Source organism: Phocoena sinus, chromosome 1, assembly GCF_008692025.1.
Source record: "Phocoena sinus isolate mPhoSin1 chromosome 1, mPhoSin1.pri, whole genome shotgun sequence".
Classification (NCBI taxonomy): domain Eukaryota; kingdom Metazoa; phylum Chordata; class Mammalia; order Artiodactyla; family Phocoenidae; genus Phocoena; species Phocoena sinus.
The window spans coordinates 123,895,200-123,919,801 of record NC_045763.1 but is presented as its reverse complement, the minus strand read 5'-3'; the positions used below and the strand labels follow the sequence as shown (position 1 = coordinate 123,919,801).

The 24,602-nt window shown below is 43.8% G+C and overlaps 2 protein-coding genes across 8 annotated transcripts in view; one reads left to right on the top strand and one right to left on the bottom strand.

Annotated features, from left to right (window-relative positions):
* MAEL (maelstrom spermatogenic transposon silencer) overlaps window positions 1-24,602 on the bottom strand; it is a 120,995-nt gene that overhangs the window by 54,690 nt on the left and 41,703 nt on the right. For 2 of the 4 annotated variants that reach the window (XM_032614130.1, XM_032614141.1), the window contains exon 3: window positions 231-314. In XM_032614130.1, the coding sequence (XP_032470021.1) occupies window positions 231-314 (84 nt within the window). Of the gene's footprint in view, window positions 1-230; window positions 315-11,428; window positions 11,508-13,148; window positions 13,169-24,602 lie in introns of those variants that run through there. The other 2 variants (XM_032614162.1, XM_032614152.1) reach the window with 2 other exon arrangements.
* The window catches only part of ILDR2 (immunoglobulin like domain containing receptor 2), a 56,304-nt gene continuing 44,564 nt past the window's right edge, over window positions 12,863-24,602 (top strand). For all 4 annotated transcript variants that reach the window (XM_032614106.1, XM_032614096.1, XM_032614087.1 and 1 more), the window contains exon 1: window positions 12,863-13,262. In XM_032614106.1, the coding sequence (XP_032469997.1) occupies window positions 13,217-13,262 (46 nt within the window). In that variant the 5' untranslated portion in view covers window positions 12,863-13,216. The remainder of the gene's footprint in view (window positions 13,263-24,602) is intronic.

Below are 24,602 nucleotides of genomic sequence, written 5' to 3'. Positions count from 1 at the left end.
GGGAGACAAGCAGCAGCAGTGAGGGCCTACTGCCCAGGGCCCAGCCTGTAGACGCCTGCACATTACAGGGAGGCGGAAGCGGCGTCGGTTGCCCTGAGCCGCGGAAGGGTGGGGGTGGGAGTGTCCCTCCTCCTCCAGGAGGGGCCCAGGGGTCACTGGCCTCCTCGAGTCTTGTTTCCCTCCCATTTGCTCAACCGCCCGACCCTGGGCTCACTGGCCTCCAGCCTTACCGCCCAGTCAGCGGAACAGTAGGGGATGGCATCAGCGACGTGAGCCACGGGCAGGCCTCTCCGCCGTAGTTCGGGGATCTTCTCCTGCACGAAGAAATAGTAGGAATTGCGACTGGCCCTGCGGTTAGGCATGGTGGGCGTGGTACAGGCCTCAAAGGGGGCCAGAGACAGTGCCACCCCCACCCGCCCTCGTTCGGCTCACGCTCTTAGTAACCGAGGTGGAGGCCTGCGCGCGCAGGTCCGCAGCTCTCAGCCAATCAGGGCACGATGCGCAGGCGCATTGGCCTCGCCAGGAGAAAAACAGCCCGAGACTGTAAGATTCCCCCTCTTGCGGCCTTGGGGGAGGGTGGGGGCGGGGAGAGGTCACAGGTGAGGAGTATTCTGATTGTCTGGGATGAGTCGTTGGCGGAGGTCTTATCACGTGGAAGGCTTGGAGCAATTTCGGTATATTATTGCGTAACATCCATCAAAATAGGTAGAGAGAAAGAGGACCAGCAAGTGCTTCAGGTTCTTCGATGTTTTACAGCTGTAAGGGGCCAAATCTGTGCTGAGAATTGTGAAAGGTATTGGGTGGGGGGACAGAGTGAGGAACACGACTAACGATCTTTTCCCTCAATAAGTTTACAATCTAAGGATGAGGGAGGCGGGTAAAATGATGAAAACCACCAGTATGATTTGATTTGGGTTTTCCCCATTCTTAAATGACATTATTGTTTCAAAGAACATGGTTCTTAAAAACGCAGTTTTTCTTAAGTGTTCGGAAGGAAACATACAGTAAGAGGCTGAGATTTTAAATAATGTCTTTGAATAAAGTTTTATAGATTTCCTCATAAAGGTCTGGTTTCTTTATTTTTTGGTTGTTTTATTCCTAGAATATATTTGGAACTATTACATGTATTTCTTTTTTCCATTATATTTTCTAATTAGTTAACGCTGGTGTGTAGAGAAGGTATTGATCTTAGTGTTAATCTTGTGTATTTAGTCACCCTGCTGAACTCTCAAATTGGTTCAAATAGTGCCAATCGATTTTCTTGGATTTTCTAGTAATATGTGCTTCCCGCAGAAATTCCTATCTGTGTTCAGTTTATTGAGTATGTGTATACGTGTTGTATGTATATGTTTTAAAATCAAGAACAGGAGTTGAAATTTTATTAAATGCTTTTTGTGCATCTTTTCAGATGACCATATGGTTTTATCCTTTAATTGGTTAGCTCAATAAATGATATTGCTAGATTTTTCTAACGTTAAAGCATCCTACCATTCCTACTACTATAACCTCTTATTGATCATGCTTGGCATTGCTTATTTTTTAAAGCATACTTAATGTGGGACTTTTGCTTCCTTGATTGAAGTGATATTAAATTACAGATGTTTTTTCATGATATCCTTACAAAATGTTGGTATCAGCGTTGTAATAGCCTCATAAAATGAACTGCTATCTTTTTCTCTGTTCACTTTGAACAACAGATGGAATTATCTATTCCTGGACACTTTGGTAGAACTTCACTAGTAAAACTCTTTGATCATAGTATATCTTTGGAGGGTGGGGTTGACCTTTGATTACCATTTCAATACTTTGCATGGTTATTAGTCTTTTCAGGTTTCCTACTTTTCCTTCAACCAATTTTGGTAATTCATTACTTTTTATAAAATTGTCTATTTCATTTAGGTTTTCATTTATATTGCTGTAAAATGTTGGCAAGAATATGACACAACTAGAATTTTCATACAGTGGCAGTTTCTTACAAAGTTACACATACATTTATCATAGGACCAAGAACTTCCACTCATTTAGGAGAAATGAAAAAATATATCCCTTTGGAAATGAATTTCATAGCAGCTCTATTTATAAGAGCCCCAAACTGGACAACCCAAGTGTTCACCAAGAGATGAACTGATTTAAAAATTGTGGTATATCCATAGTAAACTGCTATTCAGGAATGAAATGCAATGAACTATTGATATTCAACATGGATGAATTTCAAGATAATTTTGCTGAATGAAAAAAGGCATACATAAAAGGATAGATACTGTATGATTCCACTTATACAAAACTCAAGAAAAGGCAAAACTATCATTTGGAAATCAGATCAGCAGTTACCTAGGGCCAAGAGGTAGACAAAGGGGATTGACTGAGAACTGACAAGAGAACTCCTGGGTTGTCAGAAATACCTTGATTGTGGTGGTAGTCATTACAGGTGGCATATAGTTGTCAAAACTCCTCAAATAATACATTTAAAAGGTGTGCATTTTATTGTGTGTAAATTATACTTCAATAAAGTTGATTTAAAAAACAAAATTTATTGGCATAAACTATTTGCTTGTAATTTAAAATAAATATAATTCCTAATGTTATTTATACCTTGTCTTTTTTCCTCTTAATACTTGCCAAAGTTATTTTATTGATCTTAAAAATAAACAACTTTGGGTTTTATTGATGAACTTTACAGTTTTCCTATTTCTTTTTATTTCTGCTTTTAAGTTTACAGAGTCCCTCTTTCTATTACTTCAGGCTAGTTTGTGGTTCTTTTTCTAGTTTCTTGAATAAAAAACTTCAAGTATTTTCAATTTCTGTTTACTATCTTTCTAGTTTTCTTATTTTTCCTTTTTCTGCTTTAGTTGAATTGATCAGTTATTTTTTGCTCTACTTTCTCTTACATTGGTTTCAAGTTATGCATTCTATTTTGCTTCATTCAGTAGCTACCCATATTTTTAAGACACTTGTTTTATTTTATTTTTTTAAGATACTTGTTTTAAAACATATTTTTATAACAACTTATACAGTTAATAGGTACCTATTACCTATTAGACAAATAGACCCATTCTTCCCAAATAGACAAGAAGCTTAGAAAGCTATTGCTTCCCCTCACTTAGTATCCCAACCCACTGCTCCACCACCCCATTGCCATCTCCCACGTTATTATCTGGGATTTTAGTTCCAGACTGCTTTTTTATACCAATGTTGAGACATGATGGAAGTACAGTAAGTTAAATACGTATATCTAAAGCATACAACTTGATGAGCTTTAACATATGTGTACGGCTGTGAAACCATCACCACCATCAAGATAATGAACATATCCGCCCCCAAAAGTTTCCTCACTACCCCCCTTGGGCTGCTTAAAGTTGCCCCATAGTTCACTAATATTCTTTTCATTTTTTTCCCTTCAGTCTTTGTTCTTTGCATTTTATTTTGCATTTTCTACTGCTATTTCTTCATGTTTGCTAATCTTTTCATCTGTAGTGTCTAATTTGTTACTAATCCCATCTAGTGTATTTTTTGTATCAAATCATTTAGTTTTCATCTTCAGATTTGATTTAAATCTTTTTTATATCTTCTATATTTCTACTTAACATGGTCTATCTGTCCTCTGCCTTTAACATGGAATGTAGTTATAATAAGGAATATAGTTATAATAAGTACTAAATGTCTTTGCCTACTCACTTCATCATCTGTCATTTCTGGGTCTGTTTCTACTGGTTGATTTTTTTTCCTTATTATGGGTTGTATTTTGTCCTGCTTCTCTGTAAGCTTGGCAATGCTTGGTTGGATGATGGTTGTAAATTTTACCCTGTTGAATGCTGCATATTTTTGTATTCTTATAAATATTCTTGTGCTTTGTGTTATGTTATTTGGAAACAATTTTAGTCTAGTTTTTCCTCCTTTTGAGGTTTGCTTTTATGCTTTGTTATTCGGAATCAGAGCAACCTTTAGGACTAATTTTCTCCTCTGCTGATATAACACCCTTCTGAGTACTCTTCCTGACAACCCATGAATTTGGAGGTTTTTCCACTTTGGCTAATGGAAACACAGACTATTTCTAGCCCTGTGTGAATTTCAAGGATTGTTCCTTCTAATCCTTTCACGTTGTTCTTTCCCTGGCACTGTATAGTTTCCTCCCACACATGCACTGATCAGTATTCAGCTGGAGCTCCAAGGGAGATCCTCAGCAGATTTCCAGAGCTTTTTCTTCGTGCTGCTCTCTCTGTCTGGTACTCTGCCCTGTGAACTCTAGCCACCCTGGCCTACCAGACACCCAACACCATCTCCTTAACCCAGGGAGACCACAGGACTCTGCCTAGGTTACCCCTCTCGATGCTGCATTCTGGATCCTCTCTCTGGGCAACAACCTGGGGCAATCACAGGGCTAACCCTGTTTCTGTTCTTTCAAGGATTACTCATCTCTGCTTCCTGATGTCCAGTATCTGAAAACATTGTTTCATATATTTTAACCAGTTTTTTAGCTGTTTCAGGCTGCTGGATAAATTCATTTCCTGTTACTCCATCTTGGCCAAGATCGCTTTATCTTATTTTAAAAATTCAAAATAACATTTGGATTTAACTGTTAAATGTTTAAATAGGTGATCGGAGGCAAACCTCTCCGAGGAGGTGCCATTTAAAATGAGCAAGGATGCAAAGGTACAGAGCTAGTCATGCAAAGAGCTGAAAGAAGAGCATTCCAGACAGAGGGAACAGCACATGAAAAGGCCTCATGCAATAAAGAATCTGTTGAATCCTCAGAACAGATGGAAGACTGGTTGGCGCTGCTGAAGTGTATCCAGTCAGGTGGAGAGTGGTGCATGCTGAGGATAGAGTGACCAGCAGAGATTTGGGCATGGCCAGTGTCAGGGGTTCAAGTATTACTCTAATGACGTGGGTGGTCATTTAAGGGATTTTTTAAAAGTGTCATTATATAGTTTACAGTTTAAGAAGGTCACTCTTGATGCTACTCGGAGAACAGGTTCAAATCAGCAAGAAGGGTCACGAGGAGATGAGTTAGGAGGCTTCTTCAGGAGTCCACGTGAAATGATGATGACCTAGAACAGAGACATGGAGCAGAAATGGAGAGGTGAGGACGGTTTCAATTGTACTTTGTGGAAAAACAGAACTAGCTGATGGATTGGCTGCAGAAGTAAGAGAAAGGGAGGAATCCTAGGGTTTCGACTCGGGTAACCCAGTGGCAAGTGGTGTCTTTTCGTAAAATAGCGAGGACTGTGCTAGTGCCAAAGAGGGTCCAAAGCTCCTCATAATTCTATTACCTCCTCCTCTCCTTCTTTGATACAATTGATTTTTTTTCCAGTTTTACTTAAGTCCTACGTAAACAGAACAGTTTTTCCCTTTTTCCAACCACATTGATCTTCCTATTCAGAAATTCTAGAGGGGGACAGGTTTTTGCTGGGGCCGGGGGGATCAAGAATCCAGTTATGGACATGTTACTTTTGAAATGCCTATTATATAGTCAAGTGGAGATGTCAAGCAGGCAATCGGCTAAGTCTGGAGTTCTGGGCTAGAGATAGAATTTGGAAGTAAGCCACATAAAGCTGGTACTTAAATTCATGGAAATAGATGCGACTGCTTAGGCTGAGAGTGAAGAGAGAAAAAACGGATCCAGGATGGAGTCCTGAGGAACACCAGCATTTAGAAGTCAGTTAGAAAAAGAACACCCAGGAAAGGTAAGGAAGAAGGAATGTCTGAGGAAGCAGGGAGAAAACCACGGAAACTAAGAGAAGAGTTGCTGAGAGGAAGTGCTTCATTCATTTAATAAATATTAAGAGTCTGCTGAGTGCTAGGCTCTATTTCAGGCACGATAATAAGTTGAACAGAACAAACCTAATAATGAGGAAGGCAGACAATAAAGAAATAAACAGCTATGTATATAATAAGATGTCTGAACATCTTATTGGACAGTAAGTCCAATGAAGAAAGATAATACAGGGTAAGGGAATAGGAACTGATGGAGGGGACAATTTTAGGGTGGTCAGAAGAGCCTCTATTTGAAGAAATGAAATTTAAGCAAACACTGGAAGTGAGGAAGCAAACCATGAAGATGTCAGGCAAAGAGCGTTCCAGACCAAGGGAGTAGAAAGTGCAAAAACTCCAAGGTGGGCACACATCAGGGGTGTTTAAGGAATAGCAAAGTAAGTCTGTGGTTGGAGTGAAGTGAGCAAGGGGGAGAGCAGAGAGGATATTGCAGAGGGAGCTTGGGCCAAATCATACAGGGCTTAGAAGATCCCTGTGAGGATTTTCGATTTCAGTCTAAAGGGGTGAGAAGCCATTGGAAATTTGGATGGCTTCTACTTTTTTTTTTTTTAAATATTAAGTATGAGGTGTGATTTTCAGCTGAGCATTATGAAACCACCCCAAAAGAAACAGCATTTTAGGAAAATGTTTTTCCTCATGCTATTTTTGTCCTGATGCTAGTTTAAATTAAGGCCCTGGCAGTACGGTTAACATGCATCCTCCAACCCGTGCTAATAATAATAGTAATAATAGCTAACATTCACTGAAAGCTACCGTGTCAGACTCCCTGCTAAACACTGCACAGCGTCATCTCGTCTCTCCTCTTCATAACAACCCCATGAAATAGATTCAATGATCATCCCCATTTTGCAGAGTGAGAAATTGAGGCTCAGAGTGGTAAAGTGCCTTCCCCAGGCCACACAGCCCATGAGCGGCTCTGACCTCTGTGAGATCCCTTCTTCTTTAACATAAGTATTCCAAGTTGTTCATTATAGGTGCTCAAGGATGTTTATTACACGGTGCTTTGCCAAAGCAAAAAAAGGGAATTTCCAAGTTCCCCATCATCTCTAGATATTGCCTGAATGCACACCACATTCTTGAATAACGCCCCCTGAAGTCTGGTGATTCCTTGGCTTGCTCAGGCTATACACACGCAACCTGTTGTCAGGTCATGTGGATTCTACTTCTTGTGTCTCCCTGTAATGTCTCTCTTACATACTATTTGCTTCTCATTCCTGCCACGCTATAGCTTAGTTCTGGTACTTGTTCCTTCTTGGGCTCTTGTGATGAGCTCTCCCATGGAAGAGGCCTCTGCCTGTTGTCTCTCTTTCCACCAATACATCCTACATCCTGTGGCCACAATAACTTGGCTGACATACAGGTCTGATCTTGTTCTTCTGCTTAGATATCCTTATGGGTGGTCCATTGCCTGCAGAGTTCAGTCCAGACCTGATAGCCTGGATCACCTTGGTCCGACCTCAGCCAACTTTTCCAGCCTCATTGCTGACTCATATTCCTGGCAGCTGGCCCCACTCTCATCTCGGCCCATTGCTTATGCATCTGCACTACCTCCTGCTCCATTTCTGCTTTTAGAAATTCTGCCCAGATCATGTTTAAGACTTAGCTCAGAGGTCACCTTTTCATGAAGACATCTCTGACCAGCACTCCAGACAGGTAACTGACCCCTCTCCCTTTGTTCCCAAACCATACCTAGAACATGTCCTAATATGGGCCCTGTCACACTATCACATTTAAAGGCCATGTGTCTGTCTCTCCCCCACCCCAACACACACACACACACACACACACACACACACACACACACACACACGGCTACAACTCAACTGTAAGCTCTTTGACAGAAGAGGCTGTGACTCATCCATCTTTGAATTCCTACTCATCTTGAATTTCTAGACAGCATAGTATCTAAAATACAGTAGGTGCTCAGTGAATGTGTATGGAATAAATAAATGAATGAATTCAAGAGAGAAGAGAAGATGAGGAAAAGGGAAGAAGGCCCTGGAACAGGTTGTAATTAATTAGACAGAAATACATATTGATCATCTCTGTGTATAGGGCACCCACTCAGAATCGGGTAGGTGTACGGAATTAACGATTCAAGAGAGAGCCTCACCCCACAACTCCAACACAAAGGTCAAGCTTTCTGTTCTTTAACACTAGCTTTCCAGGGTCCGCAAATGACCCTTCCGTTGCTAGAGCTGCTTCCCTTCGCGCTGTTCAGTGTTCTAACTCTGTTGTTCCAGCTGCCTTACCTGCCTGTTTTCTGGGGGTGAGGTCATTGGATGACATACTTATTCTGGCTCACTTCCCTCTCTTGGGCTCTGTCTTTGACCTGTGCCAGGGGAGAAGGCCTCTAGGAGAATGCTTAGGGCTGAGAAGCAATCTTCTGGCTTAATCGCCAAGACCTAGAATCCAAAGCCTGGATAAAATACAGAAAGACAGGCCCCCTTCATCATTCCCCCTTTGGGCTAAAGGATGCTGCTTGATCACTGGAATCTGCTCTGCTGCTAATCTGGGGGGCTGTTGATGCTGTGCTGGTTTCCTAAGGAGGCTAACACTGAAACAAAAACAAAAGCAGAAACTGGAGATAGGGCTCCTAAAAGAGAAGCAGCCTTACTTCATCTTTGGCTCTGTAACTCACAGAGAAATTATAGGATGAACTGTCAGTCACTAAGGGCTCCCAGGGCTTCAACTGCTCATAATTAACTTGATTAACAGCTCATGATTGAGACAGAATGAGTGCAGGTGTACATTTGGGGGCTTTGTATCTGGCTAAAGATACAGGCCTGATAAAACACCCGTCACACCTTCCTGTTGACTCTCTCCTTCCTCCAGGGATGTCCTAGAGACTGAGTAGATTGTAGCACAGCTGTATCTTTTGTCCAAGCAACTCTTTCTTCATTGTAGAACTATTAGAGCATGTAGAAAATCTAAAGAAGAAAATATAAATGAATGACTATCCTATCTGAGATAACCATTATTACTCTTTTGTTGTTTCCATTATTTCTTTTAAATACATTTTCCATATTTGAGACCATGCCCTAAATGTAGTTTGATGTTCTGCTCTTTTTGTCTGCACATTATCCTTGGATAGACCTCTGTGGGGATAGCATAGAGAGCTAGCTCAGGTGGGAGGCGCCCACCGTTGGTGGGGTCTGGCCTCAGCACGGGGCAAGCAGACATCATGGAATTCTGCCCCCACTGCACCACCGCAGTTTGATTTGAAGCCTGAGACAGCACGCTCTTGGGTTAAATCTGCTTCCAGTATGTGAAATTTTCAGTACATGCTCCCAATCTTTTACTTATTATATACTTACCACTGTTCTTGGCAGTAGAGCTTTTTAAAATTCTTTGGCATCATGCGCTTTATATTTGCATTTCCTTTCTTTAAAGCATTTTCTTAATGAAACAATTTATCCTGCAATATGAAACGGCTTCCAGATTGAAAATGTTTCCAGTTTCCAGTACAGGGTGCCTAGAGTCTCCAGTATTTGTTTATTTATTTTAGTTTATCACTTTAATTTAGATTTTTTTAAAAAAATTATAATTCATTGCAGGTGGTTTTGAAGATATGGGGGATGGGGAACATTAACAAACTGAAAAGGTAGCACAAGGGAAGGAAAGAGGGACAAAACTCAGGTAAGAAACATGGTATCTGTTTTAAAGTCACACCTCATAGATTCCTCCTGGAAGAACAGATCAGAGAGAAGTAGAAACGTGATATTATCTGTGTGCTTTAAAAAGATCTACGTTCAGCAGAATTCATGCGCATGCATGCCTATGTGCCTGCAATGAAATCATGTTTTAAAGAGGATTCAGCTGCATTATATTTATAACTATGTGGTTGCTACCAGCTACCAGCCTGTCTCCTTGCGGTGGTTCACTTCTCTTTTCTCCATGTCCTAATTCTGTTCTAAAGGGTGCAACTTTGGCAAAGCCGCCTGTCAGTCCACACCCACTCCCCATCATATACAATTCCAGCTGTGGCTTCCTGGGAATCCTGATCTGGTCCCACACAGGACTATATTCTGACATTTTGTCTCTGGTTGCAGCAGAACGTTTGAAGTGTTGGGGATCCGGACCCTTCCCTTGGCGGTGAAAAATTCATCTCTATGGGGGTCCTGTCCCATTTGGCCAGGATAAACGGACCACTGGAGCTTAACCAGATCTGAATCTGAGGCTCATTTGCAAACATCAACTCAACAGCCTCCCAGAAAAACAAAAAAGTGATTAAGTAATGCTTCTTAAACATTAGCGAGCTTCAGAAGAATGTGAGGAAGGCAGTTAAAATGCAGATTTCCAGGTCCCACCCAGAATTTCTGATCTCATAGTTTTTAGTAGAGACTGGTAATCTGCATTTAAGCAAACACTTTTATGTGATTCTGATGCCGAAGTTCAAACACCACACTTGGAAGAGCACCAGGGTTCTGCTGTCATATCCTGCTACCTCCACCAATACAGCAAAATCATACCATTGTCCCACCCTCCTCCTACCTCCATCCTTTAGGCTGCATGTTTTGGATCATCAGGTGTACCCTTAAAGTTCCTCTTAACCCTCCGTCACCTTGGTAATAACATGCATTAGGGAGGGGTACACACCATGATTTAGTCCAGTTTAGCATCTCCTTAGGGATGGCCCAGGCTCCACCCACTCAGGAAGATGCTGATCAACTGTATCTCTCTAGCTAGAAGATAGACATGCAGGGTGCTACACAGAAAATACATTCCCTGGAGGGTGGACAAGGCCCCTGCCTTCTATGATTCACTCTGGCACAAACTTTTCCCCAAGTGCCCTGACTCCTTGCTGACAAACAAACTCCAAGCACACATTCAAAGCTCACTTCTGTGGGCTCTCACTTTCCACTTTCCATGCACATCCAGGTTCCCTTAGCTCAGTCCATCCCCCATTTCCAATTTCTCAACTCTAATGTCCAAGTTTTGCATAAAATACCATCGTTATGTATGCTTAAATACTAAACACTATTCAAACTCTTATGCTCTGTGTTCATGGGCACATATGCATATACACACACACACACAGTAAATGTGTGTAAATAATCTGTAGATGATACAAATACATCATCATATCAATCCTCTGGTCTAGAGGTCAGTTTTATAGTGCAAAGGGAATATGCTTTGAGCCACAAGATCTCAGTTCAAATCCTACCCTTGCCACCTGCTAGCTACCTGATCTTAAGAAGATAATTAAATTCTCTGGGCCTGAGTTTCCTCATTAGGATTAACCGAGAGAGCTTGTGAAACATCTAGGACTGTGTCTAGAACCTAATAGGAAACCCACAAATGTTAGGTATCTCCTTTATTTCGATTTTCCCCTTCCTTCCTTCCTTCCTTTCTTCCTTCCTCCCTCCCTTCCTTCCTTCCCTCCCTCCTTCCTTCCTTCTTTTGTATATGAAAGAAAATAATCCTCCAAATTTCTCTCACACAGCATATTAGTCAGGGTTCTTAATTGCAAGCTTCAGAAATCATCTCTGGCCAAAATAAGCAAAGAGAGAATTTACAAGAGGATATGGGGTGGCTCACAGAATTGCCAGGAAGTCTGAAGAGCCAGGTGTAGAAAGTGAGCTGGAACTCAGAGAGGCTACACAACCAAGAGCACAGCCAAAAACCACACATCACAGTAGTCTGATGGCCTGACCTCTGCCATGGCTGGCCTGTGAACACTGGACGCCAGCTGCCCACCTCAGCAGCAAAACTGATTCTCCGCTGACTCTGCTTCTTGCCTCATGTGCTCCAGGTTCAAAAAGCTCTGAGTGAGAGGGTCCCCAGTTGGGCAGACTGCTCTAGACTTTTTGGCTTCCATAGTTGGGATTCCTTGAAAATAAGAAGGGAATTGTGATGTCAGGCAGCCATGAAAGACCAGAGTCAATTCTCACCATTTCTGATGTTCACATCTCATCCCCGTCTCACATATACATTCATTCATTCCTAAGCATCTAGAGTCTCTCTCCAGGAACTCTCCTCAAGCCTAGAACCACTCTGTTTTCAGAGGAATTTTCTACCTTTCTGCCTTGTCTCCTTTCTTTCCTCTGCCCAGAATTCCCCCTGCCCTGTCCCCTTTCCACCCCCAATCCCTCAATAGCACAAACCTTGCCCATTCTGCAAATACCAATTGGGAGGTTACCCCTTCTTTACTGTGGTGTTGCCCACTCTCCCCCACTCCCCACTAAACTGCTCCTTCCTTCATGTTCTGAGGGCCCTTTCTCCAGATCTCCATCATAGCATTTGCTCTGTTTTACTACCAGTATGTATTTTGTGTTCAATGTGCTGATCTACCTCCCTCTCCGGGCCCCAAGATGAGGCCCCTTAATGGCAGGAAGTCTCTCTTCCTCATCTTTGTAGCCTTGGTTCTTAGCACCTAGTAGATGCTTAATATGTTCGTTAACATACACATTTCTCGGTTGTCTCGAAACACATACATTTAGAATCCTTTCCTACACACACAAGATCCTTTTAAGAAACGGAGTAATCCATGATAATGCGCCCTGCAAACTGTAAAGTGTTGTACAAATGCGCCTGATTTTAGCCAAAAGGCCGAGAAGCGATTAAAGGTTGTACAAATGTGAGCCGTATAATTGTTCATTTCATTCTGGTTTTACATATTTTCTGTTAAAGAGCTGCACGCCCTTATCTCATAATGCTTTAACCTCATAATGTTTTAACGGGAGAAAGTTTCGACGAGGGATTCCCGCCTACCTTTTCCAATTCTGCTGAGCCCCTCGGTTCCTTGCACTGTCAAAAAGGGAACCGAACGGAGGGGCAGGACAGGGGGGTCAGCGAAAGCGCACACCCTTGCCAACAAGTTATGCCAAGTCCCCGCAGGTCCCTCTGTCCCAGTTCAGAATGTCCCTGGCCACGTGCGTACCCAGACTCCCCCTCCTCGAGTCCCCAACCCCGCTTCTGGCTCGGGTTCCGAACGCTGGCTTCGCTGGGAGCAGCCGCACTGATCGCTCCCGGCTCCGCGCAGCCCGCCCTGCCGCCTCCCCCGCGCCCCCTCTCCCCCCTGTACTTTGTCACTCAGCGCTGACCTGCGGCCCGCAGGGGCGTGCACGTGACCGAGAAACTTTGGTAGCCCCGGGGCGGCTGGCGGCGGGGCCAGGAGCCGGCGGCTGAGCTTCCCCGCGCGGCGCGCTCTGTGGCCGGAAGGCGCTCGGTGGGCCGAGCTGCCTGGGCGTGCGGGTGCGCCAGCCCGCGGGGAAGGCGCAGCCGAGCGCCGCGCGGACCCCGGGAGCCCGCGGCAGCGCGCGTGCCGCCGGCGGCGCGGTCAGCCCGGGGCCCCGCCTGCGCGGCCCGGGCGGCGGCGCTCAGGGACGCCGGGGGTCCGCTCGCGCCCGCCGTCGCCTCCGCCACTCGGTTACCTCGATCCTCCCGTCTCTGTCGCTTCCCACTTCCTTCACTCCTTAATCTGGATGGGAAGTTGGGGAAAATGGACAGGGGCTTGCTGGCGTGGGTTGCTCTCTTCTGGCTAACAGGTAAGAGGCGTTTTCTACCGAGACGGATAACTTTATATGTATTCCGGTACTGGTACTGTTCTAACCCTAGCCCACCGCACCGCACCCCCAGTTACCCACCATTGTGCTTAAAGCTGCTTAGCAGGCTGGTGGTAAGTGGGGGGAGGGGTGTGTGTGTGTGTGTGTGTGTGTGTTAGAATGATGGGGGAGGCGGGGAGAAACCCCATATCAAGTGAGCTGGATCGAGATGCAGGTGTTTTGACTCATTCGAGATATGAGATTGTTCTTTCCAGTGTGCATTTCTCCTTTCATACAACGGTTCTTCCTCGGTCTTATCTTGACTTTGTAATGCTGTGAGTCCTGGGGAAAGCCTGGTTGGGAAAAAAAAATGAAAGCTCGGAGGAAACTGATTAATTAAGAGAACTGGTTTTCTGGGGGTTGTAAGTAAAGGAGTGTCTTCTTAATTCCTTCCCTAGAGAAGCCGGGAGCCCCAGGGGCATTCTTCAGTGGCTCCCAGGTGTGCAGGGGAGCGGGGATGAGGAAGGACATGGGGATGGAGGCTTCATTGGTTGTGGAGTTGAGGGTCCCACTCGCATTTGGTACCATTTGGGGAGTGGTCCCATAGAAGAGAAGAGCCTTCCTCCCTCCATAAACAGGTGGGAACACCCTCTAATAAAGATAATTTGCAGAGATATTCAGAAGGTAGGGCCTTGCCTTACCATTAGAGTCACTTCCTCTAGCTGAGACCTCTGTGTTTCCCCCTCCCTTTTGGTGAACTTTCTCCCCACCCTCCTGGGGTCTGGTACGGCTCTGGTTCCTAACACGCGTTCCCACAGGATGATCTGTGAGTTTGAGAGATAGGTGGCCGGGCTGAATGGGCAGCCCTGAGAGATTCACAGAGCAGCCCTGCCTTGGGTGGAGGTGGAGGGGTTAGGAAGGCTTGGGTAGTCTGGACTGGGTCTGAGGCAACAACTCAAAGCAAGGTGGAACCAAGTGATGGAGGAGAGGAACAAGGGAGCAGAAAAGTGGTGAAGACAAGATGGGGTAGTGAAGGGCAGGAGAGAAAATGGAAAATAGCACCAAGAACAAAGTTGTGCCCCCTCTGGGAGCACTGAAGACTGGGAAAAATCAAGTCAGTAGGAAAAGAGGAACAAGATAAAAATATCTAAGGCAAGTGACTAAAAGAGGGTAAAATACATTTAAGAAGAAAGACAAAACCACTATGTCACTTAGCTTCAGAATAAGATTATAGATTGCCTCAGTTTTTCTTTCTATTCCTAATGAAGGGTCCCTAACACTGGCTTTTGCCCCCTGCGGGGCTTAGGTTTGGGGAGGGGTCCCTCAGCAGAGTTAGCCTCTTCTCTTGGCTGCTGTGAGTTCATCCCTCCCACATTATTCAAATATGAATCATCTCTAATTTCAGGGATTGCCTGATCCATGTCTCCCCACTCCCCTGGCCTCCTAGTGCCTTCTACTTCCACCCTCACTGATTCTGAACGTCCTTAATTTGCCTCTACTTCTCAATTATCATATTTGAGGGGAACTTTGGCCTCAAACCTTTATCACCGCCTCCCTGAAGTCCGCTAGGCATCTGGGGAGGGGTCCCCAAGTCAGAAGTGCTCTTCCAGACACCCTGGGGTATACCCAAACAGAGCTCTCTAGGGATTTGCAGGGCATGGGGCAGAAGGGGAACATATAGCCCTTGCTAGATGGCTGACAGCTTTTCATGAAATGGTCCCTGGGACCATCGAATTCAGTCCTCTCAGTTTATACACATGGAGGCCCAGAGAGGCAATGTGCACACAGCAAGTGTGTGTTGGATCGGGCGCTAGACCCAGTCCTCCCAAACCCCGGGCCAGTCCTGTTTGCACTCTCTGAGCTTTGTGGTGTGTGTGTGGGGGGGGGGTTTGTTTTTGTCTTGAGGGGAGGTGCTGCTTCATCTGGTCTGTGCTTTCTCCCATCCGCACCTGGAGAGGTTGCTCCTGCCTGGAAGCAGGCAACAGGTTAGTTATCAGGGCCATCCCAGCTGTCAGAGGGCTGGGACTTCCAGCCTCTGCAAGTAAGCCTGGCTCCAGAGATCCCACTGGCATCCCCTGGTCCCAGTTTCCCCTTCCCCCCGCATCCCACTGTGGACAAGCCTCAGCCTCAGCAAAATGAAGCAGCTAACAATGGCGGCTGGGGAGAGGGAGGGAGGGAAGAGAGAGGAGCAGCAAGGATGAGATGGATTCAGACTCATTGTTCACAGAGCAAAGGTAAGACATTTCAGTCCAGCCCAATCAATGAATCCTCTCTTGAGTGGGTGGTGGAAGGGGAGGGAGAAAGGAAAGGACAGATTAAAAATGAGTCAGAGAGCCAGGAAAAAAACCACATTCATTCTCCCTCTCCCTCCCTTTCTCTCTCTTCTCTCTTTATCTCTTCCTCTCCTCCCCCCCCCCTCCCCGGCCCTTAGTTTTCTCTCTTTTCATGCAGGCTGAGCAATTTCTAATCAACACTTCAAGCTTTTTTCCTCAGACTCTAGCAGCTCCTTCCTCGTCCTTCATTACAAAAATTCTGTATTTTTTTCTGCTGTATATTTAGCCTCGTGATTTCTCATTGTCATTGTGATGCCGCTTCCTGTAATAAATTGTTTTGTTGTTGTCTTTGTCGTTTTGCACAAAACAAAATGCTTACCAGCTGCTGTTTTAGCAACAGGTGCCATCTAGCAATAGGACTTGAGGAGGGTTCACTCTGTCTTTGTTCTTGAATACGGATGGCGTTTCAGCCCTTCCTGGCAGCAAGAAACGCCAGAGCTGTGGCGACACTCTGGGAGCGGGCAATTCGTCTTCCTGGAGACTCTTTTGGGTCTCTCTGTGACGAAGAATGCTTGTTCTATTAGCATTTCTTTTGGTACCCTTTTGGTTGTATTCATTCATTTATTCATCCTTTCTCCAAGTCTGTATTGAATTCCTGTGGTTTCTAAGTATTATGATAGGTGCTGAGAATAAAGAGAGAAAAGACACAGTCCTTGCCCTCAAAGAGTTGTCAGTCTAGTCAGTGAGTCAAATGAGTTTTCAGGTATCTTGATATGGAGGTAAGAGGTCCTATGATAAGAGCCATGAGAGCCGCACAGGTGCTACGAGAGCACGGATGAGGCATAGGTGCCTGAAACCTGGGGTGGGAGTGGAGCAGCTCGGAAACAAACTCCCAAAGAGGTGATGGCTGAGTAAATACATTTATTCACGCACAGTCAGCTGCTGAGTTACTGTCACATCCAGGCATTGTGCTGGGGTTAATAAGACAGCCCTGCCTTCAAGGAGCTTACAGTTTGATGGTGGAGACTCCGGTGATGGAACTGTGATCACACAGTTATGGAATACCCTGTACAAAGGCCATGATAGAGATCTGCACTAACTGTTGTGGGTGCCTCATGGTGGCTTCTAACCCAGCCTGCAGCAGGCAGGGAGGTATCCAGACACAGTGGCTGGTTTGGTTTGCATTCAGGTAGACGCGTGGTGACCATGAGAGGATGGGCTTGGGTATGGAGGGTTAAAGTGTAATTAGCCCTGGAGAAGGAAGAGTTGCTTTTAGAGATTCCTGACACCTTAATTTCCATCATCTCCTTTCCGATCCTGTATACTTTTCAATTTTTCTCCCTCCTCTGTTCTACTTTCCTCCACGGAAGAGACCTTTTTCATACCGGAGCATCTTCTTCCAGCATCTTGTCACAGCCCTCTCCATGTCCCACCATGCTCAGCCTGGGTGCTTCTCTCTAGACTAGGAGAGGGGGGTTGTTTCAGTATCCCCATTACTCTTTAGATTCATGATTCTGCTGAATGTCTAGTTTATACAGATTTGGGTATTAGTTCTAGCAACACTATGCTAGAACCATGCTGTGGTCTTAGTTCAAGTACCTAGTGCTTAGTACAGCATTAGTAGCATTAGTACCAGGACTTGGTTAGTGGAAAGAACCCTGACCTGGGATTTGAGGATTGGGTTCCAGTCCCATCTTCTTCACAAATTAACTGTATATCCATAGGATCGGGGTCTTATGATCCGTTTTTTTTCTTTTTGGCATGTAATTTAATTTTTCATTGAGATATAATTGACATGTAACATTAGTTTCAGGTGTACAACATGAATTCATGTTTGTATATATTATGAAATGATCACAACAATAAGTCTAGTTAACATCCATCACCATATAGAGTTACAGATTTTTTTCTTGGGATAACTTTCAACATTTATTCTGTTAGCCACTTTCAAATATTCAACACAGTATTATTAACTATAGTCATCGTGCTGTGCATTATATCCTCAGGACTTATTTATTTTATAACTGGAAGCTTGTACACTTTGACCCCCTTCACCCACCCACCACCTCTGGCAACCACCAATCTGTTCTCTGTATCTATGAGCTCGTTTTTTTGTTTTTAAAGTTTACATGTATAAGTGAGATCATACAGTATTTGTCTTTCTGACTTATTTCACTTAACATAATGACCTCAGGGTCCATCCATGTTGTCACAAATGGCAAGATTTTATTCTTTTTTATGACTGAACAATATTCCATTGTGTGTACATGTATATAAATATAAATTTTATATATATATATACACACATATAAAAAATATACATGGCACCTTCTTTATCCATTCATGAAGCGACGGACACTTAGGTTGTTTCCATATCTTGTCTATTGTAAATAAAGCTGCAGTGAACATGGGGTTGCATGTATTGTAATCTTTTGAATGAGGTCACATATTAGGTCACTTTCAGCTCTAAGATTCTATGGTTCTGAACTTTTCTCCACTTAATTTTGATGAGTTGGAAATCAAACTTACAAAGCAGTAGATCCTTAGTGAGGAGCCATGGAGGGAGCCCCATTTGTCTTCAGCCTTTCCCTGACCACTAATGATTGGAATGAAAAATGGCAGCTGGAAAGGGAGAGCTCTTGTTACCATCTTCAGAGGAACAAGTGGAGTAGCACTGAGTGCTTGGTGGACAGGATAGGGTCCACTCTGAACAATTAAATGTAGTCATACTGGGGACTGCTGAAGCAAGGCAAGTGCTTTGGGCTAGATGAGATGAATCCTACTCTAGCCAACATGGCCCTAGAACGTCCCTTCTAGTCTCAACTTCTTGTTCCAGGACACACTCACCTCTTCACCCCTTCCAACTATTTTAGCTCTTATATCAAGTTATCGCCAATCAGGAATATAAAGAAAAGTATGATCTGATTGTTGCTCTTGCTTATTTAGATACTGTAATTCTTTTCTATGTGTTAAATAGCTTTCATGGACATTATCCCTTTTGATCCTTCTAAGTAAGTAAGGCTGATATTACCTACCTGTACATAAAAGGGAGTAAATGACTTGTCTAAGTCTATGGTATCTTACTGATTACCATAAGAAATAGTGTCACTGACTTACATATGACTTGGTTGTTTCAAATGCCTGAATCCAAGAGAAACATTATTTTCTGGTTAAGGTGGGTAAAACTGGAACTCCTGATTTAAGGGAACATACATGGTATCTGTTATGGGGCATTGGGTAGTGAGGCTCAGAGTTCATAGAACTCAGGGAAATATTACAGGGAGAAGTGATAAAGAATAGCATTTAGTATTTCTAATTAAATCCTAAGATCTACAGGAAAAGAGTGAATGAGGAGTGCTCTAGTGAGGCTCAGGAGAGCAGTGGATGTGACCCTGTGACAGCAGAGACTGCTGGCATGTCAGAGCCCCTCTGGGACTAGGGGCTGGTACTGTGCACCCAGGAGCTACACAGGATGTCACTGTGGCATATATATGCTTAAAATCTTGGTCTTCAAGATGGCTTTTGGCTTCCTGAGAATGAAAGAAGGCATTTTAGATAACTAGAGCTCTTTATGGGCCACGAAACAAGGAAGAACTCAGAAGAACATGCTGCTTCCCTGTTCTCCTACAGCAGCTAGAGCCCTGCAGGACGTGGTTCTCTAAAATAGGAGTAGAACCTTCACATTCAACTGGGATCCTGCATCGTTACTCCTCCTTTGCCCTTGGCTCGTCAGGGGGCTGTTGGGGGAGAGGCATGAGGCTCAAACTGACCTGGATTTGAACACTAACCTTATTTTCTTTAGCTTTAAAGTGGGGAAGCTAACTTACCTTATAGGGTTGTTGTGATAATTAAAATAATTATGTACAACTCGTAGCACAATATTTGGCAAATAGTAAGCTCTCGATACTTATTATGAACCCCAAATAGGAATATTAGTCAGCATTTTGATGCAGCAACAAGCAACCCCATAATCTCAACAGCTCACAACACCAAACATTTAGTCGCTCGTGTTATATGAGAGCTGCAGTCAGTTGCAGGTCAACTGTAGCCAATTGGTGGACTTGGCTCAGTTCCAAATGTCTTCTTATTCCAAGGCCCAGGATGAAGGAGAAGCCACTATCTAGGCATGCTGTTCTCATGGTGGAGGACTCAAGGTGGGTAGGGGGAGGGCACAGAGCCAAACCACACAAATGCCTTTTAAGCTTCTGCTTGGACAAGTCTTATGGCACATGTACTCATATTCCATTGACCAAAGCATGTCATATGGCCAAGCCTCTAGTCATTGGAGTAGTAAGTGTACTCTACCTCCAGGGAACAATCTAAGAGTGAGGAGGGAAAACTAACTGGGAGCAAATAATACAATCTATCAACTGAGTTAAATCATTCAACAAATGTGTTGAGTACCTACTACGTAGCAGACTTTTTAAAAGCCTGAAGGAGAGAGCTTGTTATTAATGGCAGAGACAGATGACTAAATAGGAACTTCTCAGGCAAGGTGATGTGATTCTCTAGGGTAATATGACTGTAATAAGAGCAAGAAGAAGCATATACAGGAAGTGCTAGCTGAGGAAGTCTGGAAAGATAGGTAGGAGTTACTAGAGAAAGAGTGGGACGGAGGGAAGGGAAATTTACAGAGGAAACAGCATGTGCAAAAGCCAACAATCAAAAGAGGGCATGATGTTTTTCAAAAAGTACAAATATTTTAGTATGGCTGGAGAATTTAGTGGTGCAGGAGAAATGGAAGAGAGTGGCCCCATCTGAAATGAGCCCTTGTACCTCTGAATGCCTAGAGGGAGTCTTTAAAAGGGTGAGAGTAAAGGAGTGCTGTGATCAGATGTGCATTTTCGAAATATCATTTGCACCTCAGTGTGAAGGGTAGATTAGACATAGGCAGACTTGCAGCAAAAACCAGCTAGAAGACCCTTACAGAAAGAGGGGCAAGATATGATGAGATCCTGAAGTCTTGTGGTGCAGTGGAGATGACAGAAGTGGACAGAGTGACCAGAGATGGAGGAAGTAGTCCATAGTCCTGGGTTGGTTGGATGTGGAGGCTGAAAGACAGGAGTATCAAAGATGCCTCCAGGTACCTGGCTTGGGTCTGCTGGGGATGCCATTTGTGGACGTGAACTAATACAGGAGGAGAAACGTGTAAGGGAGGGAGAGACAGGTTCAGTTTTTTTCATTAGATTAGTTAGAGTATAGCCTAAGATGCTATAACAAAAAGACCCTAAAATATAGTAACTCATACAAAATTGTTCCTTTTTTTCTCTCTCCTGTAACAGTAGAGATCTAGTGGGACTGAGTCTACCATTCCCAACATGTGGCTCCCAAGACTGCTCCAGTGATAGTTACTCTTCAGCAAGTAGAAGCAAGGAAAGCAGAGGGTCAGGGCAAGTAGTTTATTTTTAGAGAGGTGACATGGAAATTACACGCATCACTTCTCCTCACATACCTTTGTCCTGAATCTAGTCCCATGGCCACAATTAGCTGAAAGGGAGGCTAGGAAATGTAGTATGTGGCTGGCTTGGCTGGCCAGATTAAAACCTGGGAAGTTCTGTTACTAAAAGAAGGGGGCAGTTAGCATCTCCATCTATAGAATGATGAGTTTGGGGTGCTTGTATAACATCCAGATGGAGAATGAAGTTATATATTTGGGTCTGGAGCTTGGGTGAGAGATCCAAACTGGAAATACAGGTAACAAGTTGATAAAAGTGCAGAAGAGCTTTCATACAGGAGCTTTCTCCGTCCAAATGGCTGATCCATCCTAGAAGTCTGACCCACCTGAATGAATCAGGACAGCTTCCAAAGCACCTTGGCCCTGCAGGGTAGAGACTGACCTCTTTTAGTACTGCTTTAGTCATATTGGAACAGCATGTGGGCCAGCTAGACGTTACCCACGAGCTCATTTCAGATCTCTGGAAGACGAGGCAATCAGACAGAAAGGAGATATGCTTCTTGCTTTCATCTGCACAGTGGTGGCAGAGAATGGGAAAGCATGGCTCCATGGGACACACAGAACATATGCTTAATGAATGGCAAGCTCGGTGTGCACAAGCGCTAGAGTTATTGGCAGCAAATAATAACTAGGCCATGAGCAATGCCCACCTGGGCGAGGGCAGCACCAGTGTCTACTTTAGCCCCATGGAGAGGGGGGAGATACTGATGCCTTTTAGGAGTCTTGGGGAGAAAACATGCAAGAATGCTGTCATATTTTTTATTATCTCAAGATAGTACATCTGGTCACCCTAACCCTAAAATGGATCAAGCCATTAGGTACTATGGTAGCAAACAAGAGAAACTGATTCTGTCCAATTTAAGCAGGAAAGAAATTTATTGAAAGGAAATAGAGTAACTTACAGGACTAATAGGCAATCTGGAGAACTAGGCTTAGAGAATAGGCAAACAGCAAGGAAATGTCTACTCTTCTTGGTAAAGGCTTTTTTTTGTTTTTTTTTTTTGCGGTACGCGGGCCTCTCACTGTTGTGGCCTCTCCCGTTGCGGAGCACAGGCTCCGGACGCCACGCAGGCTCAGCGGCCATGGTTCACGGGCCCAGCCGCTCCGCGGCATGTGGGATCTTCCCAGACCGGGGCACGAACCCACATCCCCTGCATCGGCAGGCAGACTCCCAACCACTGCACCAGCAGGGAAGCCCGGTAAAGGCTTTTTTATTTTATTATTTAACCCAACTATATCAAGAAGATGAATGGTTTCTACTTCTGGGGGAAAAAAGGTTCAAGCTGTGTTTTGTCTTTAAAAATTGAGCCTGTGGGTCATCATTTCCCAAAATGCTTTGCTTCCCATGCTGACATTGCTACTAAGGGATGGACACGCCACGGACCAAACCCTAGTGGAGATGCTCGGACACTCCTTATTCATCTCTTACACTTAGAAAACCTGCCCATTAATTGTTCCTAAAACAATGTCCTAGGAAATTGGGACAGTATGTTAAAAACGTGAGGACAAAAAGATGAATTTCTTAAAGATCTAGCTTAAAGGCAGGAAAAGGAAGATGTGTATTGTCATACTGAATGAAGAAAAAACTTAGGAGTCTGAAAGCCAAGATATGCTGGTGAATGGGCAATTCTGAGGTCAAATCCCACTTCTGGGAGTTCAAGAGTTAAGGGATGGGTGAGCTTGATACAAAATTTCTAAAGATGCCTGTCTGTGGTGATGATAATTTTCCATGATCTTTAGCAGCAATCTTTGTTTCTCTAAAATGGGGCTGTGCTTATAGATCTGCCTCTCAAAGATGCTGGCAGGAATAGCTTACAACTAGTGGGGAAAAGGAACTTGCTTTGAAAAAAATGAAAGTACTAAAATAAGAACGGCATTTCTGTAGATACTGCTTTTGTTATCCTTGCAAGAACACAATTCGTCATGTATAGAATCCTTTTCTTTACGTGAGAATTGGGGCAGGAACTTATTTTGCCACATGCAGTGAGACATTGTCTGCACTTGGAGCTGATCCTCCCTGGCCTGGTGACTTGGTACCCCTGGTGACTAGCTGAGATGGGAGCTGATGCTCTGAGCTGTCACTCATCACTCTACTTTTAGGCAGCTTTCCTAGTTATTGACCAGAATCCATTCTCAGCACTGAGGACCACCTGCTAAGAAAGGCCCTTCAGATTCACTTGTTCATTTGCTCATTCCACATATTCATTCCATAAAATAGAGCTTGCTGTATACTGAGGGTACAGAATCAACCAATCCTGGTCCTTGCCCTCAGGGACCTTAGAGTTAGAAACCAAGTTTATATTGAATTTCTCAAGCTCAGAGACTGGTCTTTTAAATCTATGTTCCCAGAATGTAACATTGTATTTTAAAACATGTTTTTGAATGAACTTGTATTAGATAGCCAAGGGCGGTTTTCCTGAGGATCAGGGGAACAATAAAAACAGAAGGAATGGTCTGGTGGTCTAAGAATGATGACTCCCTCCTCTGCAAATGTAGAAAACCACCTGTGATCTTCAACCTTCAATATGTCTTCTGGTGCTTCTTTCAGTCAGGAATCCTAATTTTTACAGATGTGTTCTATATAGTATGATATAGGACATACTTCACTTACTTCACTCTTTCCAGTTTTTTGGGATACTTGCTTTATTTTGTAGGATGAAACATGGATTCTTTCCATATTCCTGTATATGTTCTTATAAGAGCTTAAAAACACAAGTCCCTTATGGTGTCACCCCTGCCTGGACTCAGAGTCCCAGCCTTCCCATTGTGCCAGCACGTGTTTGTTCATGTGTGTGCATGACACACACTCAGTGCTTCTTTCAGTCTACCTCCCAGAAACTCCTCAGTTACATGCCCTGATGTTTCCCCAGGATGGGAGAATAACATATTTATAGTCAAAGAATGGAAAACATCTCAGTATGCCTGGAACTTGCATGGGCCCAAATCATGGAGAAGACCTTACATGCCGTGTCAAGGCATTTGGGTTTTATCCTAAAAGGAATGGGAAATCATTGGAGGCCTTATAGCCTGACATGATTCGATCTGTCTTTTAAAAAAAAGAATATTCTAGATAGAAAAAATGTGGAGAGTACATTGGGCTGGAAGTAGGGAGACCACTGAAGAGGCTATTATAAGACCAAAAATGTAATGAGGACTTGTGTAAAGTGATAGTAAGAGCTTTGGGGCCAGTCAGCCTGGGTTCAAATCTGTCACTTGCTAACCCTGAGGTGTTTGGCAAGATACATACAGTTTCTGAGGATCAGTTTCTTCACCTGTAAATTGGGTGTAATGATAATACCTACTTTACAGGATTTTTGGAGAGAATTTATTAAGATACTCCATGAATGGCACTTAATACAATTTCTAACATACAGTAAGTGTTTCATAATCACTTCCTGGTAGAAGGAATAGAAACTTGATTTATTCCCACTAGGAGTGACCATGGGAAAAGAGAAGGGTCAAATTTGAGAGAGATTTAGAATTAGTGGCCACTGAATATGGTTAGAGCCAAAGAGGAGATGATCAAAGCTATGAGTTCTATCTACGATGATAGGACAGCGAGTATACTGGCAAAAGAGCTAGGGAGACAAGAAAGACTGGTTTATAAGCAAGAGT